General features: G+C 44.1%; 2 protein-coding genes across 2 annotated transcripts in view; one reads left to right on the top strand and one right to left on the bottom strand.

Annotated features, from left to right (window-relative positions):
• LOC106812426 overlaps positions 1 to 1,956 on the top strand; it is a 6,769-nt gene extending 4,813 nt beyond the window's left edge. Inside the window, exons 4-5 of the mRNA XM_014816304.1 lie at positions 846 to 971; positions 1,238 to 1,956. Coding sequence (XP_014671790.1) covers positions 846 to 971; positions 1,238 to 1,354 — 243 coding nt within the window. The 3' untranslated portion in view covers positions 1,355 to 1,956. The remainder of the gene's footprint in view (positions 1 to 845; positions 972 to 1,237) is intronic.
• Positions 1,957 to 4,815: 2,859 nt separating this feature from the next.
• Positions 4,816 to 17,947, bottom strand: LOC106812425 (glutamate receptor ionotropic, kainate 3-like). The gene is made up of 11 exons (XM_014816303.1): positions 17,735 to 17,947; positions 17,247 to 17,477; positions 16,603 to 16,794; positions 16,187 to 16,385; positions 14,632 to 14,772; positions 14,039 to 14,288; positions 11,941 to 12,055; positions 11,842 to 11,908; positions 8,191 to 8,323; positions 5,595 to 5,780; positions 4,816 to 5,119 (listed from the first exon to the last, which is right to left on the bottom strand). The coding sequence occupies exons 1-11, from the start codon at positions 17,945 to 17,947 to the stop codon at positions 4,816 to 4,818; spliced, it is 2,031 nt and encodes a 676-aa protein (XP_014671789.1).
• Between the last annotated feature and the right edge of the window lie 3,742 nt (positions 17,948 to 21,689).

Below are 21,689 nucleotides of genomic sequence, written 5' to 3'. Positions count from 1 at the left end.
ACACACACACACACACACACACTACGACACACACACACACACACACACACACACACACACACACACACACACACACACACACACACACACACACACACACACACACACACACACACACGAACATGCACACACCCATGCTCCAACACCACCGCGTTGGGAGATTATGTCCGTTAGAGACATTTTCATGTCGTTACCAGCGAGTGTTAGTGTGTATATGGAAACTTACGACAGCTTTTCGTCGGGGGACACCAGTTTTAAAACTACATGTAAAGGCTACAACCAAAAGATTTGTCATGGACTCAGCATTATAGCAAAGACCGTATACAATGAGCCGGAAAACTTTCGCAACATTACAATTATGACCGCATGACGTCAGCGCCGCCCAATTGCGAGTTTATTTCCGCAGGTTACCAGTTCACTGATAAAAAAAAAGAACGTAGTTGTGTCAATTATCTGATAATCAGCGAATGGTAGTGTGGGTTACTCTCAAGGTTTTAGGCAAAATTTCACAAATTTTTCTTTTTCAGAGACATGATACAACCAGCATTGTGAGCATTGAGTGATCTACGACAATAGATACATTTTTCCTTCTACACCTAATTTATATTTACGTCACTAACACGTGGGCGTGGTCACATGGTGTCGGAAGGGACGTCACGTGGTCATGTGGCAGTGACGTCACGTCACGTGGGCATGGTCACGTGGTGTCTCTTGACCAATCAGAAGCCTCCCACAGGGCCAGAGTACAGGTTTCCCTACTACTCACGCACGCACACACGCACGCGCGTACGTATGTCCATGCACATCTTTAGAAAACTAAAAGTTCGCATTGGTAAAAATTTTAGGTCACCATCGTTAATGACCGTGTCGACTGTTGCCATTACGGAGGAGAGGTGTGGATTAATGGAACTATTGCCGACAGAGAACAACTATTTAACATGGAAATCGAAATACATAGAAATCTGTATAAAGTGAGTGCAATCGATATATATATATATATATATATATATATATATTATAACATTGATGTACAAGAGAACAAGTACGTCATGAACGTTCATCACACAGCAAAGGAATTTACCACCATACTGCTCTCAGTTCTATATCTTTGGTGTGGTTAAAAGCAGATATATTGATGTCATAACATCAACATTGTAGTTCTCGATTTAGCAGACGTTATCATTTGAAAATGATATATGCAATGATTTTAATGTTTCTTTTTAATCATTTTGCACAGGTGTACGCAAACGGAGACTTACTTTGGAGCTTCAATAAGCGTGCCCAAACCGATAACGAGGACATTAGTATATTTTTCATTTGGCAATTGGGTTTAGCGGACCTATGTATCACTTAATCCGTTAAGGTTTTAATTGTTACACTAATATACATGATTATAACTATAATGGCTGATTCAGTGCTTACTGGGTTCAGACTAGTGTGGGTCGAGGGGAAATCTAGATGCGGATCCAGAATTTTGTAATAAGAGAGGACACTAGTGGCTTGACCTGGAATTTCCAAAAAATGTATTCACATAGTTACAGCCCTGAAATGGGTGTTTAAGCATAAGAATCTCACTCAGAAATGCTGTTGCTATTCAATCTGTACTCGCGCATGTGCGCGCGCGTGTGCGTGAGCTTGTTCTCTGTGTACCTGTCCGTTCGTCCGTCCGACCGCCTATCCGTTCGTCCTTCCAACCTCCTGTCCGTCCGATCGTCCGCCCGCCTAAGCCCGCCCGCCCGTCCGACGACCCGCCTGCCGTCCGTCCGTCCGTCTGTTTGTCTGTCTGCATTTTTATTGATATGTTTGTCTGGCCATCTGTCTGTCTGTGCGTCTGTCGTCTGACTGCATATAGTGCTGTATTCTCGTGATTATACATATATATAGCGTATATATATTTAGTATTTGCCTCCGAAGTGCCAAAATATTTAGAATATAACATTAAATATATATATTGAATTGTGTAATGTTTTATTTTCAGTCATACTCATATACATTCTCAATATTCACATAACATTCCCGCATCTTTTCTATGATTTTTGTACTATCGGTTTACAAAATTTACAGCGTAATCTTACCTTTTATGTATTTCTGCTGAAGCTAAATGTAACCCGTAACTACAACACATGGTCGTAAGACAGATGATCTAGTTATAATACAGTCACAATTGTAAATAATAAATACAATTAGATTCATGCGCTGTGTTTAGTATATATAAGGTTATATATTGTACATTATAAACAGACGTCTGCGCAATGGCGTTCGTGTATCGCCAGAATTTGTTAATGGTTGATACCACTAAATTCCATATCGCGAGGTGATGTCACGTTGTGAGACTTCAAGCGTAACACCTGTGGTTAAATGAAGGGCCGAGGGTGGGTACCACTGATGTCTATATACTAACTGGATAGCACTTATATATTAGCCTATCCACTGTCCGTAAGAAAGTGACGCCACAGTGCCACTACCGCCATCTTGCCACACTCCCAAAAGCTATCTGCCCGTGTGCGCCCACACAATTTCAATTGAATTATGACGAAATGCAGCTTATTTTATTATTTTTATTATATATGCAAACAGTTTGATAAACACGACAAAATTAGGACCTAATATATTTTTTATAGATAGATAGATATATACAGCGAGAGAAAGAGAGACAAAAAATATGATAGTCTACACATGGATGGATGGATGGAGGGTTTTGGATGTGCATGACGTTACGGATCACCTGAAAAGTCGACTCAGCTTATTGGCCTGATGCTAGTTCGAGGAGTTGTGTCATCACGTCGGGTGACTTCACCTATTCGGCACTAAGCGCTATCCAGTTAGCATAAGATAGAGATCGGTGGTGGGTACCAGCTAATAATGCGGCCAGTGAGCCCCCCTCCCGCGAAGATGATTAGTTAAATACCAATCTCGGTATTTTTGCATACAATAGATAGGTAGTTCCATTTTAGTATCAACTTCTAGGAAATATCTTGACTATTCCAGCTTCTACCCAGTTACTTCTCGCTCAAAATCGGAGTCACATGTTACCACCAAATATTCCTTCGCGGTAAGGAATTTTATCGATAACCAGTAATGGCCACGAAAAATTACACGCTCGCGCGCACGAACGAGCATTCGCAAGCATAGCATACAGATGCCCATACTATATATGGTGTGCAGCATATGGTTACTCGATTGACAGATCGTACACTATATTCTCATCTTGTTTTAGTCATGCATGGCGGATTGTATCAAAAGTCCCATAAACTATTACACCTGACTACTAATAAACTGCCGTTTGACTGACGGCATGTTTAAAAAACCACATGATAATCGCTTGAAAATACCATATATAGGCGTCACTGCGAGGCTTTCCTACGACAAGAACAGAATTTATTCGTGCCATCGTCCCTCTGATAATACATTCGGTAGCATATTCTGAAACTAGGACATAGGCCCCAACCGGTATTCCCTGTAGACTGTGGGACTTCTCTCGTACTGAGATATTTTTCATGTTGTCTAAATTAAGCGATGAATCATTCATCATTGTTGATTGCAGGCGAGCCACATCACAAGGTAATATTCACATATATCTAATTATTGCGGGCGCTCTCGTAAATTACCACGTAGAGTCCCTTGTATAGAGATGGAATACACAGAGACAAGCACGCGCAGCACGCACGTACACACGCGCACCCCCACGTACACGCGCACCCCCACATGCACTCACGAACGAACACGCATATATATGTATATTGTTTATTAATTTATATGATATATTTATTTATAGTAGCGCTCATTCGCATAGTGACACCTTGGGCAATATAGATCGTATTGATTATGACCTATTGCACCGACAGGTTATCTCAGTATGCTACACATGGTCTCACATGCATGGTGTGCGCACGCCCGCGCGCGCGTATATATGTGTGTGTGTGTGTGTGTGTGTGTGTGTGTGTGTGTGTGTGTGTGTGTGTGTGTGCGTGTGCAGTGCGTGTCGTGTGTGTGTGTGTGTGCTGTGTGTGTGTGTGTGTGTGTGTGTGTGTGTGTGTGTGTGTGTGTGTGCGTTGTGCGTGCCGCGTGCGTATATATATATATATATATATCAGGAGTAGATAATAAGGAATTATTGTCTACTCCTGATATATATATATATATATATATATGATATATTATATATATACACACACACACACACACACACACACACACACACACACACACACACACACACACACACACACACATATACAACACACACACACACACACACACACACACACACACACACACACACACACACACACAAACGCGCGCGCGCACACACACACCACACACGCGCGCGCGCGCGCTATATATATAACAATATATATATTGTAAATATATATATATGTATATATATATATATATATATATATATATTTATATATGTGAAGAGCTTGTTTCCAAAAGGTGTTAAATCCATAAATGTACTTTAGAAGATATCGTCACATTTTTAGTTTGGTAATGATCTCTTTGCCTGGAACACAGTTTTTCACTCTGATGTTTGAAGTGAATGGTACTTAGCATAAAAACACACCTGAATGAAATCTAGTGTACATGATTGATTTATAATTAATTTGTGTTTTTTAATAAAATTTGGATTTAGCGCGTGCGCATATATATATATATATATACATATATATATATATATATATAAATCAAGAGCTAATAATACCTATTATTGTTAGTATTATTAGCTCTTGATTATATTTTATGTCGTTGAACTGGGCATGTAAACGAATATGTTAGGCTCTAGCGAATCCGTGAACTTCCGCGTCTATGTCGAATTTAGGAAAACGTATTAAAAGACTTGGCGGCGTCAACATTAGAGCTATCGTAATGGTTTAAATAACTTTGTCCGCTGTTATAATTGTCGTCATTATTGTACACAGTTGGACGAGTGCCGAATTCATTTGCATAGCCGTTGCCACGTGAGTCAGCACCCGCAGCGGCTGTGATGGTCGTGCATCGTTGCTTTGCGCTGCTGGCGTCAGGCTTAGTGGGAAATTGGCTAACGTTGCGATCGTTATCGGCCGTCTTTACTCTAATCACTTTGGTTTCTACTCGCGCCCTGCCACGATATTTGTAGTACCTGCAAAGGATGATTTAAAAATTGCATAATAGATAGGAATATCGGTCTACAATCTAGTGTTGGCTGCTTCAAGTTTGTCCTCGGCATTTTTCCGTTAAAAAGAACGTTAATGTAGGTCTAATACGCAAAAGAAAAGATACTATAAATATTAAATATCGAATGCGCATCTTTTTCTTCTTCAAGAAATATATGCATGAGTTGCATAACCTAGGCATGCGTTCCTATGAAGTATTATCGAACTTTGGTGCGTGCAATGCATGATATGAGCTACCATCCGTGTCTCCGGCCATGTGGACAATACACACAGGCGAGCCCTCACGAACAGTCACACTCACGCACCACACGTGCACACGCTCGTGCGCGCATACACACACTCGCACGCAATCACGCACGAACACACCGCACACACACACCGCACGCACGCACAACGAGCACCCCATACGATATACATATCATTGCGTCATATTCAACGCACCAAAACTCGAAAGCAAGCATGATGAGTGCGAGAGTCACACCGATCAGGATCAACAGGAACACGCCGCGGATGTTTTCTATCGTGATGCCGTCGCCCTCATTCTCGGATTTCGGGCACACGTGCGTGGAGCTCCACCATTTCTCCTTCAGCTCCTCCAGTGATCGCTCGTTGAGCAGCTTCAGAATACTGCGAGCATGCAGCGCAAACATAAGCAATGCCATTTCGATAATGAAATCTTTGTAAATTTAAAAGATACAGTACTTCAATATGCATATACTGCGATTGATTAACAAATAAATGCTTTAAACGTAGCACCATGAATACACAAGGTTGAATCACATCTATTTTAGTATTTAGTCATCTATAGTATTCATCGATATTGGTAATAGTAATATTTAAAAGCCGATGTTTAAATTTGACTTCATCAAGTTTATAAGTTATAAAATTGATATTCGACATGACGTAAAGCTAAATCGAGCGAAAACATACATTGCACCACACGCATGCGATCATAAACACGCATACACACTAACGCCTAACATTAAAAATACATTTAATTACTCGTTGCGTGTGGAATACACGCAACAAAAGCGTAAAAGCTCTGTACTAGCCTAATTTCTATTAGCAGTCGCGTGACATCGGCGCTAACGTATAATTTAATAAGGTTATCGAATAGCTTGCAATTATATGTTTGCAACATCCTCAATATCTGTGTATCTTTGACAGTATTTTCTATAGAAGTGGCTTGCAGCCTTGTGCTCCCTATTTCCTGTTTACCTAAGAAAACACACATACACAGACATACACAGGCACACACACACACACACACACACACACACACACACACACACACACACACACACACACACACACACACACACACACACACACACACACACACACACACACACACACACACACACACACACACACACACACACACACACACGCACACACACACACAGTTCAGACCACACACAATCGTTTCATCCATCAATGTTCCAGTAACGATTATTCAACGCTTTCCTATGGTCGTCAAAATGGTTAAAAACAAACGTTGGCTGAACAATTATTAGAAATGAGATAACTGTAAAATGGTTTATATTGAAATATATCCTAATTTTTAACGTACCTTCACAACAGTTTCGATCACTGTCAGCGATCTTTATCAAGTGACCTACGTCATCATAGAAAGAAGCCCAAAGCCAGAACACCCGTGGCGGGGGCCCCAAAGATCCTGTGACGTCACGCGAATACTACGTCATCGACTGCCACCTATGACGACGTGGGTCACTTGATAAAGATCGCTGACAGTGATCGAAACTGTTGTGAAGGTACGTTAAAAATTTGGATATATTTCAATATTAATCATTTTACAATTATTAGAAATTATTACTGAATTTGTATGCAGTATATATGTATGTTATATATATATATAATATATATAATTATATTATTAGTCTGATTGATAATATCTGGTTGAAGTGCAAATGGCCATACATTCCTCTGGACGCATGCATGCTCATGCATATACACACACGCGCGCGCACGTATGCACGCACACACAAACATCAAGCATGCATGTATGAATAAATAAATAAATAGACAAATGAGTAAATAAATAAATAAATAAATAAATAAATAATAAAATATATACAGCTGCGTACACGCACACAGACATCTCTCGTTCACTACGTAATTATAAGCGCTGGACGACAAGCGGTGTTCGTTGCTACACGACAAGAAGCGTTTGTGTATTTCCATTTATCATTCGCGTCGCCATATGTCGTTACTTGTGCGGGTAATTACCGCGTAACAGCAGCACAGCAAGCTGCCGTATAGCGCCATGCAGACCCAGCGAGCACAAATAGGAAGGCATCGCATGCTGGCGCAAAACTACCACGGATATTTTTCATTCTAATATAACCTATCCATTCAGGGAATCTTAATACTGGTACTGTATGTCTAATAAAATAATCGAATAACAGTTATACGTCTATATATATATATAACTTGATATACAGTGTGACACAACACTAATGGAAATATAATAACGGGTTGTTTTGTGAATGTGCTGCGTTCATATTATTTTCAGTTTTTATACTGACTCTGTCCCAAGTGCCTGTGTTGTATACAGTGTGTTTGTATTTCATCGCAGATGTACCCCATTTCTCACGCTCTCTTTCTCTGTAAATAATGTCACCGAAACATCAGACACCAATTTTAAACGCATTATATTGCGGAAATACAGAACTGCGCACCGAATCGCACACATTGTGTCTTCTCTGGCATGCCGCACACATTATGCTATTGTTCCCAAATTAACTGCTGGATGCGTGTGTTTGTGTGTGTGCGCAGCTGTGTACACGTGTGTGAGTGCATGGGCGTTGTGTGCGTGGAAACGCATGCGCGTGTGCGCGTCCAGGCATGCGTGCATAGGTTCGTCGATCATTCATATTAATTTACACAATTTCATTTATATTAATACAGGATTTGCAAAAAGCAAGTATACATGCATACGTATACATATGCATACAATTATGCGTATGCATTAATATACTGTATCCAATATGTATGGTATGCATGCACGACTTACGCTGTCGAGACATCGTCTTTCAACAGAGAACCCTCTCTTACAGCAATTGCGAACGGTTTACGACTGAACTCTTCACCCACAGCGATATATCCACAGTTTTCCACCATTGCCCACCTTATGTGCGTAGCATCTCCTGAAAGGGATCAGAAGTACGAATAGCAAGCACATCGATCCAGAATAACGACGTATCTCACGGCCACACGCGCGTCGCCGCAGATATAGCGTCCGCAATTCATGGACTCATTTCGTCTAACATAAGGCGCGTTCACACGGACGTTTTTGGCCCGAGCCTAATTAGGCCCGAGCCAGATTTGGCCCCATCGAAAACGTCGGACCAGGCCCGAGCCAAATTTGGCCCGAGCCAAATCTGGCCCATTTGGCTCGAGCCAAATCATGACCGTGTGAACGCGGCTATAATGTTATCAGGGTAATTAATATACCGAAGGGTAATAACAAAGTATTGTCTGTTGCTAGCATTCATATTGAAAATATGTTTCTCCGTTTTCTGTTGTCATCTTTCCGTCTTCTTGCCCCTACCTTTCCACGAGCGTACGTGCACACGCACGTCTGCCAGGTTTATACATCTTAATGTACTCAATGCATACTAATGTTTATATGCACATGTATCATTACATGTATTAACGATGTGTCCTCTGATATGTGCACCGTGATTCCCGCTCTCGATTAAAACCAATATATTACAACGCCACACTGTTAATGATGTATAATTATATGGTAGAGTAATGAATTAAAAATATAATTGCTGTATATGTATCAACAATAAAGCATTGTACTGGAATGCGTTTAAAGGAGGCATAGTAGACTTAAAACGGCACGAATCATTACATTGTAGTTATCAAGATTTAAGGCTTTGTGATGATATCCATGATTGAGAATTTGTCTTTTCTGTTGTTGAAGAGCTAACTGGTTGATTATCAGGTGACATTCTTTTTACTCATGTCGCAACGTATTGAGTCAATCTATCTATATATATATATATATATATCCATCCACCTATTCGTCTATTCACCGATTCATCGATCCATTCATCAATCCATTCATCTATCTCTCCGTCCGCCCGTCCGTCCTTTCGCCCGTCCGTAAATCCATCCTTCCATCCATCCATCCATCTAACCGTCCGTCCGTCCGTCCATCCGTCCGTCCATCCATCCGTCCGTCCGTCCATCCATCCATCCATCCGTCCATCCATCCATCCATCCATCTATCTTTCCATCCATCCATTAATCCATCCATCCGTCCATCCATCCATCTATCCATCCATCCATCACTCAATCCATCCATCCATCCATCCATCCATCCATCCATCCATCCATCCATCCATCCATCCATCCATCCATCCATCCATCCATCCATCCATCCATCCATCCATCCATCCATCCATCCATCCGCCCAACCAGCCATGGTCTCTAGGTCGTTGATACGATATTTACTGAAAATACTGCCAAAGCTTTATGTTATTACACTTTGCGTCGCGTTCATGATAACCTATAGTCGCAAAGTATATATTGATATAGTGTATTACCAAATTGGCAATGTTTAATTGAAGCAATGTCTCATTTCTGAAATTCAAAATGATTGGAAATCTAAAGTGACAGAGAACACGTATGTATAATTAACCGCTAACGATGAAAAAAGCGCAATGGCATTCGCCAATAATACCATAAGCACGGCTATTTTGCGTGGGTCTTGAGATGGTATAAAGTGTATTCTCTGCTAATGGATACATTGAATGGTTTCTATTTAATCATTTCTATACATACAACGATGGACAAGGGAACAGGATGCATGCATATATACAAATATTGCTAGCATCATGCAGGCAACGATCACCGACGCACTGACCACAGTTGCGTCTAAATTTATACGGTCCTGTAGATGTTCATATTGATCAAATCAGTGCAACCCTCGTTACATATACGCATGTGCAGCATATAGGGAGGGGTACGCGGAAACAGTAAAACAACGAGGAAAACAGCCAAAGCCAATCCTCATGGCCAATCGCTACGGGGTTACGTTGTTACCTTGTTACTTACGCGCTCGAAATATCATCCTTAAGAGGTGAACCTTGCGGCACAGCAATACCGAATGGTTTGCGACTAATATCCTCGCCAACAGTCATAAAGCCACAATTTTCCTGTATGGCATAGTCGATCGTTGTAGAATCGCCTGCCATTATATTGTAAAGTTATAATCTTCCATCCACTATATAACACGCGATGTTATAGTCGTACTCACGTTGCGCTACTAGGTTGTTGAACAAGCTAGAATTACGGCGAAGGTTTCGCGTCACCTCATATTACAGAGACATTATATCTGCGCCATCACCAAGGTATCCGATCGGTTGATTTGTTGATGTTAACAACTCGATCTCAGAAAGTACACTTTGATTAGAGCTAGAATATCACATGTGTTGTTCCGCATGCTAATTTTGGTTGGCTGAAACTACACTCTGGTCCTTACGTCGGAAAACACATGTATATAATAATGCTGTTCTTGCACCGTGCTAGTCGAAGCCCAAGTATCATAGCATAAACACTTTTATTCGACTATTGCAATAGTATAGGGCCGACAAAGACACGGCGCGTTCCATGCATGCGTGTGCTCGCTGCGACATTCACTCGTGTTTTTTCGTTGTTAATTTCGAATGCGGTAATTCTCAATTCAGCGTTATTTTGCCATTATCATACATTATTGTCGTTATTCATGGAGCACTGTAGAGCAACAATGAATTATATAACGTAATGAGAAAATAAATGCTAAATGCGTGATTATTTCAGTTGTACGTGAATAGAGGTTCTCTATTCGTGTCTCTATTCACGTACCCCTGACCCTGTATTTTATGGAATAAGTTATAAATTACGTGATACACACACACACACACACACACACACACACACACACACACACACACACACACACACACACACACACACACACACGCACGAGACGCACATACGCACACACGAGCGACGCAACACTCACTGCACGGGCACGACACGCTCGGGCACGGCAAGCACGCAACGCACGCACGCGACGCACGCACGCGGGACGCAACCGACGGCACAGACTGCACGCAGGCACCACCAGCACACCACGACCCGACACAGGGCACCACAGTGAGTGATATCTAAATAAGATATAGGTATAGTGTATGATAAAATATGCTAGTAGCGTATATAACTTATAAGTGCTCGATTTGATGAATTCTTTGGAGTATATTACTGCTCATGAACCTCTTCCTGCGTGAAAACGATCGTGAACATGTTGAAGGTCGCCCAATATGCCAATTTGCAAGTACGAATAAGGCCACGCAATCTCTAAGCAGAATTCTTTATACTGTAGAAGATTTGATCCTAGGAGAATCCATGAGTTTTTCATCGGAACACTCGTAGACTTTACTAGGCGCTCCAAATGTCAAATCTTTCGAGGCGGGCAATATGCGTACGACCCCCCCCCCGCCAAGTTAGCGCGCTGGATTGAGATTTTTATCAATAAGCAGTTTCGGACTGCTCAAGGCATGATTTCTACCCACAAGTATCCGATTAACATTCCACTTACACGGATGCACGCCGACTTCGCGGCTAAACTCGTGTGCGTGTTCGCGGTCTAAAAGAATTGAAACGAACTTGCCTACGTAGGCAAACCCAGAGGTTGCCGTGTCGGAGTTCCGCACTCTATCCAGCGCATGCTCGAAGCTCTTCGAGTGATCCAGAGAAAAAATCCTGTAGCGTTCATCTGCTGCCACATCTTCGTGAACTTGTCGCTGACGGGGTAGTCCCAGACGGCCAACTTCGCGCGCTCTACGTCGCTCAGTGAATCGTTGAGACTCATGTCCTTCCAAATGCTGTTTTCGTAAATTGAGCAAATTTAGCGTCGCCTGCTAATAACCATTATCCGCTAATCATTTCGTATTTTCCGGGCATATCGCTGTTGCTGCCGCCGCCGCCGCCGCCGCGGTTGGTGGTGGTGGTGGTGATGTGGTGGGTAGGTGGTGGGGTGTGGTGGTGGTGGTGTGGAGGTGGTGGTGGTGAGTAGTGTTGGCGTAGTGGTGATGGTGTGGTGTGGGTGGTGGAGTGTGGTGTGAGGTGGTGGTGGTGGTGGTGGTGTAGCCTGGTGAGTGGTGGTGGTGTGGTGGTGTGGTGGTGGTGTGTGGTGTGGAGGTGGTGTGGTGGTAGTAGTGTAGGCGTAGTGGTGATGGTGTGGTGGTGGTGGTGGTGTTGGTGAGGTGGTGGTGTAGTTAAGTGTTTGGCGTAGTGGTGAAGGTGGTGGTATGTGGTGGTGGTTGGTGGTGGCGGTGGTGGTGGTGGTGTGTGGTGGTGGTGGTAGGGTGGTCGGGGTGGTGGTGGTGTGGTGGTGTGGTGTGTGGTATGGTGGTGGGGTGTGGTGGCGGGTTTCGGTGGTGGTGATGGTGGTTAGTGGTGTGAGTGTGTGGATCGGTGGTGGTGGTGGTGGTGGTGGTGGTGGTGGTGCGGGTGGTGGTGGTGGTGATGGTGGTGATGGTGGTGATGGTGGTGATGGTGGTAATGGGTGTGGTTGTGGTCGTGGTTGTGGCCGTAGTTGTGGTGGTGGTTATGGTGGTAATGTTGGTGGTGGTGTTGGTGGTGTTGGTGGTGGTAATGGTGACAGTGGTGGTGGTGGTCGTCGTCGTGCTGGTGCTGCTGGTGCTGGTGCTGGTGATGCTGTTGTTGCTGCTGCCGCTGCTGCTGGTGGTGGGTGGTGGTGCGTGGTGGTGGGTGGTGGTGTAGGTGGTCACGGGTTGTGGTGGGGTGGGGGCTGGTGATGGTGGTGGTGGTGATGGTGGTGATGGTGGTGATGGTAGTGATGGTTGTGGTTGTGGTTGTGGTGGTGGTGGTGGTGGTGGTGGTGGTGGTGGTGCTGCTGCTGCTGCTGCCGCTGCTGATGGTGGTGATGGTTGTGGTGGGGGTGATGGTTGAGGTGGTGGTGATGGTTGTGGTGGTGGTGATGGTGGTAGTGTTAGTGGTAGTGTTGGTGGTGCTGGTGGTGGGGATGGTGACAGTGGTGGTGGTGGTTGTCGTCGTGCTGGTGCTGCTGCTGGTGGTGATGCTGATGCTGCTGTTGCTGCTTCCGCTGCTGTTGCTGCTGCCGCTGCTGCCGCTGCCGCTGCTGCTGCTGGTGGTGGTGGGTGGTGGTGCGTGGTGGTGGGTGGTGCTGGGTGGTGGTGGGTGATGGTTGGTGATGGTGGGTGGTGGTGCGTGGTGGTGGATGGTGGTGGGTGGTGGTGGGTGGTGGTGCGTGGTGGTGGGTGGTGGTGTAGGTGGCGACGGCAGTGGCCGCGGCGGTGGTCACGGGTGGTGGTGGGTTGGGGGTTGGTGGTGGTATAATAATGGTGATGATAGTACTGATGATGAAGAGGAGAAGGAGTAGAACGACGCGTGAGAGGAGAGGGGGTGATGGGAGAGGGGTAGGGAGGGAAGGGGAGAGGGGAAACGGGAAGGGAAGCGGAGGATGGTGGGGAAATAAGGAGAAATAGTAGATATAATGCGAGGAGTAGCTGTAGCAGTAGCAGTAGAAGACGAATACGGTTACGCTACCGAGGAAGAAGATGAGGGAGATGGAGAGGGCGACGACGACGACGACGACGACGACGACGACGAGGAGGAGGCGGAGGAGGAAGAGGAAGAGAAGGTGAACGGAAAGAGACAGGAGAGCGGAAAGGGTGGAGGAATCGTATATATATATACATATAATGCTATTAAAATTTGTAGCAGTGGCAACAAATGCTGAATAATAAGTTATCGCGTGCACGACGCACAATTAATTTAAGTAGCGGATACGAAAGACTGCCACGACGATATCGTAACCCTACGTATAGAAGCGCTCCTCGATGTCAGCCATGCGTTTGAAGTACGTCCATGAGGCTGTGCCATCTATCGGGCCGTAGCCTATGTCGTACTGGCTAGCGAGGTCTGCCAGCGACTGTATGGGCGACTCGAAGCGTTGCACGGTGAGGAAAGCGGCCAGGTTTGCCGTGTACGAGGCGATCATGATGAAGCCAAACATCCACCAGGTGGCGGCGACGAGTCGTCCCGACACGCTTTTCGGTGCTTCGCCACCGCCTGCACGACGTATGCACGCGGGTTAGCAATGCAACAGCGCTTCGGCCTGCGATAAGTAATTACTGTGCGTGCATGTGTATATATTTGCAGACGGGATTGTTTCTATCTTTTACATTATTGATGTAAAAGATCCACCTGTATATACCACATCCTAAATTCTAGATAATGTTACTTTCATAGCCTTTACAGCGCAATTCTTACCACAGCAGATGTACTTCCGATCACCATTACATATATATTTTATATTAATTAAATATGCATAATGAGCTTTGATAAGAAATATGTGCTAGTATCATAAACACATCTATTCGACGTGTTGATATAACGACTAAATATACGATACCTTGCGGAGTCAGTGACGTTATGCAAAACCACAGACCCTCTTTAATTGTGAAAACTCTTTGCTCATCATCTCCTTCGTATTTCTCCTTATTGTTCTGATAGCTATACGGACTATAGCGGTCGAATAACCACAGAAGTATCCCTGCCAAAATGTAAACGAATACACTATAATTTAGAGCTAGAGTATATTCCAACTCGCATATATCATACGGAGCGTATATATATACATATATATATATATATATATAGGCTTATATATATATATATATATATATATCGGTGCCCAGATGCTTCAACGACCAGTATCGATTATTAACGCAGTTGCGCTAAATCGCGCAATAACTTCGTTCCTTGTATATCAAACACTTAACTCCTGCAAACAGCTACAGTTCGACTATGAGCCAAACAGCTTTTTCACTGCGTATGCGATTTTTAAAGCAAGTGACATAGTGACATAAACGCGTGTGACATAAAAGCGTGTGACATAAAAGCAAGTGACATAAACAGTGTTTAGAATTGCTCGTGCGCTACGACATTTCCATTAAAGGTGCCCTGCCTCGAACTTTCAAGCTGCAAGCATAAAATCAGGCAAAAATAAATTATTTTAACATTGCACGTTTGTACTTGCCTATATATGTGTGATAGATAAAAAAAAATGCGCAGGAATACGTTCATTCAAAGCTTCATGTGTTATATGATATCTGTGGCTGTGCTGGTTATACGTGACCTGCGTCGACTCTTGCCGCCATGATACATAACCGCGGCGAAACACGTTTTCGAGTTTTTTTTCGTTGAGCCATTATAGGCTTGATACATATTTGACAGTTTTATTTTCAAAGCTAACGTTTAGTTAAAGTGTAGTGAGTTATTGACTTTTACGTTTCTACAGTGGTTTGTCACAAAAATGTGCGCGGGAATGCATCTTTAAGTTTTGTATTTCAAATAATACAAAGTGTCATCGAGGAGTGCGAGGTAACCTCGTCCGCAATAGTTAGCTCATTGTTAGCACTTATAATAGTTATGCCAATGGAAAATCACGTTTTCTGATTGGCTAATAGTGTATCACATATAACACACAAGGCACGATATAAGGCGCAACGCTTCAATGCGGCAAATAGGAAACGCAAAACTAGCTTTCCGCCAACTGATCTGCATTACATACGTAAATCAAATGCCATATAGACGTCTAAAAAGCATGGAAAGTGCGATTTGTCTTGTCGAGAATGTATGTCATTCTGTCAAGTGACGTCGTATTGTGATCCGTCCGCTGTGTTTGTGTGCGAAACGGGATCCAACAACGTGCTGGACACATATAGTTGAAGTTTCGAGTGAAGTTTGGGCATTAAATCCGTGGTCATTTAGCATGAATAAAGTGCTAGTGTGTAAAGTGCGCCGAAACTCTCTAAGTAGTTTTAATGTGTCATACTCATTCGAACCTGATGCCTATGAACTACTGTTGCAAAACACCTAAACATTGTTTCTTGTATTATTTGGCAGTGAAGGCCAAGAGGCGGTTTAATTAGAGACCACAACGTTCGCTAATCACACGCACACACCTGTCAAAAAGTAGGCAGCAGCAAAACAATACCAGACCGGAGGTTCCAGCACTGCTGCAAACTTCATTAGCGTGTACTCGAACTTCGGTGCTTTCATCAATATTTTTATTCCAACTAAGTCGTAGAATGGCACAGTGAAGTCGACGACATTTTCGCGTTCTGCCATCACTGATAGGTCTGCTACGGCCATGTCTGCATTCTAAAACAAATGTCAAAAGAACACTCGGTAAATAAAACCCAAACAGCTAACTTATATTGGAAAACATATAAGTATTGGAAACTCCCCCCCCCCACACACATATATATATATATATAATACCGGGTCATACCAAAGACTTGATATATATATCTATATCTGTATATATATATGTATAAGCAAGGACGTACGCACGCACATCTATATGTATGGAGATTACCCCTTTAATAAGCTCCTGGACCATTCCATTCCATTCGCCGCTTTCACTCAGCGAGCCATACATGCCATCTGGTGCTTCGTACAATTCGTACTCAAATTTCAAGATGCCCTTAATAAGGTCCATGAGATCTTTGCAGTAGCCGCTGTATGTCGTCACGTTGTTTACTGTCTCTTTCATGATGAACGGCGGTTGCTGTAATCACGTACAAACGGCGTCATTTAAGTTTTGCCATCACGATCACATCTACAGCAAGCAATGTATTATACTCACACGTTAAATATAGAGAGACTTCCTAATGATGGTTGATAATAGGATGACTATCCGTGCAACGTGCGTAGACTATACTGCATGTACTTCGTGTGCTACGCGCATGCTGTGCAATTTTTAAAATTTTCGAGAGCGAGAGAGAGAGCCCAGAGGCAATTGTAAACTGGGTCAATTGGGTCAATTGGGTCAATTGGTTCAACTGGGTGAGATTGATTGCTTACATGAATGTGATAAGTATAACACGCCGTGGTTTATGAAGTAATTTTTCAGCAGTTCAGTTGCTTCTACAAAAATGCGCGAGAAAGAAAAATTCTGCAGATATATATGTTCTGTAGTTAACGTCATAATTGGAAAAAGCAAAGCGCTTATTAGCCTACCACAACAGTAACTATCATGTATCGTTTGGCGCCGTTGTTATTAGTCAGTGACGTATACTCAGGTTCCAACTCAATTCCTTGATCAGCCCGCCAGATGGCGACCTTCTTGAATGACTCGACCTTGCCGTTGACTACTGTCGCCCAGGATATTCGAAGTCCCATGTTCATATAATTTGTACTGTCGAATGCCCATGTGCCGTAGATACCGCCTGTCATGTTTTGCTCTTGAAACTGCATCAAGAAATTAGCAAAATGTGATAAACGTGCTACGATTAAAAGCATTTCTGGGCAGAGTAAAAAATGAATATGACTACTAAAAATGCTTTCACAGAAAAGGATCTCTCTATATCTCAGTGCTACTGTTTTCTGATCAACAATCGCTTCCTGCACAACTTTCGTTCAGCTTTTTTTCAACTTTCTCAAGTAGCAAACAAATATTGCCGTCAATTTTACCATCGATTTTTCCGCTCGCTAGGATGTGAAGTCACCTGTTTCATTGTGCTGCTAACGTTCATAGAGGGGCCGCTCAATTGCGAGCTGCTCCTGCAGTCGCCGCTCAACGGGACTATCCATCGACCGGTATCCATGAGCTCTAGGACGGCCCGGGAGACAAGCGCAACGAGATCTACGTAGAAAGCCGCCTCCATTTCCTCAGCCTCCCAGCCCCTCAGGTTCTCGGTGCCATGAGATTTCAAATACATGTCGAAATTATATCTGCGCAAAAGAGAAACAATGGCGGCCACGAAGCGGCAACAGAACATCTCAAGGAATGTTGACACCATGAGAAATTCATTCGCGTTATAACTGCGTAGTTCACACGTACGGTGTAATTGAATTCGAGTTAAATATTTAAACCCTTGTTGACCGTAGGGTTAAAATTCCCATTGCGTGAACAAGGGAGATATTTAATTATAACTATTTATCCGGTATGTATTCGGTATACACCCGGTATGTACTTGCCATGTATTCGGCATGTACCAGGTATGTAGGCCTAGCATGTATGCTCCCGGTATGTAGGCCTAGCATGTATGCTCCCGGTATGTAGGCCTAGCATGTATATATGCGCCCGGTATGTAGGCCTAGCATGTATGCGCCCGGTATGTAGGCCTAACCAGGGGCGGCGCCAGGGTATTTTCTTAAGGGGGGCGAAAGGGCAGGGGCGTGGCAGACTGTACAGAGCGCACGCGAAGCGGGCGGGTATGGGGCTCTCCCATGAATTTTTTTAGAAATTAGACCCCTAATCCCACGATGCGTTTTCTGCGCTGAGCAAGGGGGGGGGGGGGTCGCGGACCCCCTGGACCGCCGCCCTGTGTACACGCCCCTGGGAACTGTAGTAGACTCGTGATACCGTGTGCGCTTGCACTGACGGGTGGTCCAGGGGGTAGATTCATGATTCATCAAGGCTGCGTGACGAAAAATATTTTGCGTAAATCTGTGTGTACGCAATCGACGTTGCTTAGTTGCGATTCATCAACACAGCTATTTTTAGTAAAATTTTCGTACGATTTCGCGTACGCAAGCGAGGCGTTTTATGTGCGATTCATCAAGCTAAAATTTTACTTAAACCTTTGCGTAACTTTACACGAGCTGACGAGGAGTGCCGTAAACCACTCGAAATTTTCGCAGGTGTTTCCAGCATACCGGCAGCATGCATTACTTTATTGAGAAAACATTATAAAATTACTACTCAACTAGAAAAAAATAAAAAAATTGGCATAGCTTGGCATTGTTTTGTCGTTATAAGCGAGTTTCGTAGTTAGCCGTGCACGTTCACACGCCGTGCGCACTTGTACGTGCACCACGCACGCAGCTTGTACGTGTACACAAGCACGCAGCGGTACCGTAACACACGACGCGACGCCAGGCCCGTGTACGTACGCAAGCCGCACGTGTTACGTGCACACGCACGCACGTGTACGTGCACACACACGCACAGCACGCAGCCACCCGTGTTGTGCACACGCACGCACGCACGCGTACGTGGTCGTTGCTTTCATCGAGTGTTGAACACAATCATACAAACAAAAATGGAGGACAATATCACATCCTCCAGCAACTCCTTGAGACGCTAGAGCATTATGGTTTACATACCAGAGAGGCGTCAGTTTGTTCCTATGGTAATGTGTCGCACAGTGTGATTGGTTTTATGCTAGGCACGCCCCTCAACAGCCAGCAGCTGCAATGGCCGTAGTGAATTTACCCCGAAATTCATCAACATTTTCGGTTACACAGGTGCTACGCTGCGTTGATGAATCGCACCTGACGCTTCTGCGTACGTACTTTCGTAGAAACTCTGTGTATGCAATACACTTTGCGAACGTTGACGAATCCGGCCCCAGGGGACCCGTCTTAGTGCCCTGACAGGGGTCCGGGGAGCTCTCAGAGTTGAGCTAATCAAAGCCCTCAATTGCTGACAAAAAAATTGTGCAGGAACCAAGGAGCAACATATACCAAGGAGATGGAAACCCGGGGGGGGGACTCACCCCACATTATGGTTAGGTATCTGGTATGTGCCACTGCGAAGTTAAAATGGGGGGGGGGGGGGCTCTGGAACTAACTCAGACCTGAAAATGGTGGGTCTCTGGAACTAATGTTTTTGAATGTGGTATGCTCTGGAACCGGCTATGTTCGAAAATGGGGTCTCCGGAACTAGCTAGGATTTCGTTGAAATGGCAATGCTATGGCAACTGGACACGTTTAAAAGAGGGGGTCTCCGGACTGTGGGGGAACAGTGATATTGCCTTTAAAATCTATGCTGTGACACTTGAACCAATAATTGTTGTATTATGTAGAGAGAGAGAAAAAACATGACCCGGAGCGAGATGAACGCACGCACACGCCAACACACACACACACACACACATCACACACACACACACACACCACACACACACGCAACACACGCACGCGCGCCGCGCGTGACGCATACACACATAACTAAAACTAGACAGAGGGCACTACGGAGAGAGCAAAACCTCCGCCAGCGACATGACGCCGTTACGCCATAGGACTCGACGAACACACGAATAACCCACGATATTACGCCAGACGTACAATGTATGCTCGTTCGCCGCTCAGTCAGCAGCAGCCGGCTGTGGCTGGCTCGCTCGCTGACGGCGCAATATCGATCGCGTGCAGTCACACACACACACACACACACACACACACAACACACACACACCACACACACACACACATACACACACACACACACACACACACACACACACACACACGCCACACACACACACACACAAACACACACACACTCACAAACACACACGTAACGGTGTACACGAACGCACAGAACCGATCACAGTAACCTCTCTCTCACTCCGGTGGCGAAGGTAAAAATAAGATCGCATGTAGAGTATTATTAGAGGTCAGTCTGAACGTTGTGTGTAATTATAATTTAAAAGTTGTTAACACCCTCAAGTGTGCCTACCTTTCCGCGGGAAACAGCATCATCGACAAATGATGAGTCCCAACTTTAGAGGACTTGGCTAAGATATGTATGCCACATAATTTAGGAAGGATATCTTAATTGTTATAGGCTAATTGACCCCAAGGAACAACTTGGGATGTGCCAAAATCTCTATCCGGGGCGCAACAGCCCGAAAATGACCACGCCCTTTTTCATCGAAAATGCTACTACCGAATAGCTGTATGCTTCAAATGTTCAGAGATGCCATTACATGCCTAGGGGGTCATAGAAGAGTGTGGAAATTTGATATTTCACGAGAAAATAGCTAAAAAACCATTAGGTCAACTTATTCACCATAAACAACTAACTACTATTACTGAATTGCCATTATATTTATAACAGTTGATATATCCTCTCCTAAATTAAGTGCATACTCCCTCTAAGAAGTTCCCACTCCTCTACGACTGCTACATGAACGGTGGATTTGTCGTGAACACCACCAGGAAAAGTAGTGGAGAGCACTTTGACCAGGCGCTAGAGCAGCGCTACAACCGGCCTGCCCAGTGGTGGGGGATAATTGGGGTCACCAGGAAGAAGGAAGGCCGTTGCTCTGTGGGAAATCATCAAGCATAAAAAAGAGCATTACATTGACCTCTCTGAAGATGAAGGATGATATCAAAGGAGAACTCTCAGTTCACCACGAGTTCAACCCGAGTAATGCAACTAAGATAGTTGGGGATGGTGCAAGACATGTAGAGAGTATTTCCTAAGGTATGCAGCCCTCTACAAGACCAGGTAGCGCTGAAGAATGTTCTCACTGGAGAAATTTGTGACACAACGTTACGTGTAGACAATGTTGTTGCGCTGTATCAATGGAGGGCAAGCGCTGCCATGTGCTAAATTTATCGATGGAATCGACTCAGAAATAATGTCGTATATTTGATACACTCAATTTAGCAAAATCAAGTTTAGGTCCTCTAAGAGTAAGACAGCTTGAATTTTGGCTCCAAAGAGATATC

This window comes from Priapulus caudatus, unplaced genomic scaffold (genome assembly GCF_000485595.1).
Source record: "Priapulus caudatus unplaced genomic scaffold, Priapulus_caudatus-5.0.1 Scaffold647, whole genome shotgun sequence".
Taxonomy (NCBI): Eukaryota; Metazoa; Priapulida; class Priapulimorpha; order Priapulimorphida; family Priapulidae; genus Priapulus; species Priapulus caudatus.
The sequence above is the reverse complement of the archived record's forward strand: the minus strand, read 5'-3'. Positions and strand labels throughout refer to the sequence as shown.

What these genes read in the sequence shown, in the direction of transcription:
- LOC106812425 (XM_014816303.1), bottom strand. Translation starts at nt 17,947, where the DNA reads ATGTATTTGAAATCTCATGGCACCGAGAACCTGAGGGGCTGGGAGGCT. An exon ending in TGCTGCCTACTTTTTGACAG is followed by an intron (nt 14,773 to 16,186) that starts GTGTGTGCGTGT and finishes ACATTTTGGCAG; the next exon opens with GGATACTTCTGTGGTTATTC. An exon ending in CTCTGGGTTTGCCTACGTAG is followed by an intron (nt 8,324 to 11,841) that starts GCAAGTTCGTTT and finishes GATCCCTTTCAG; the next exon opens with GAGATGCTACGCACATAAGG.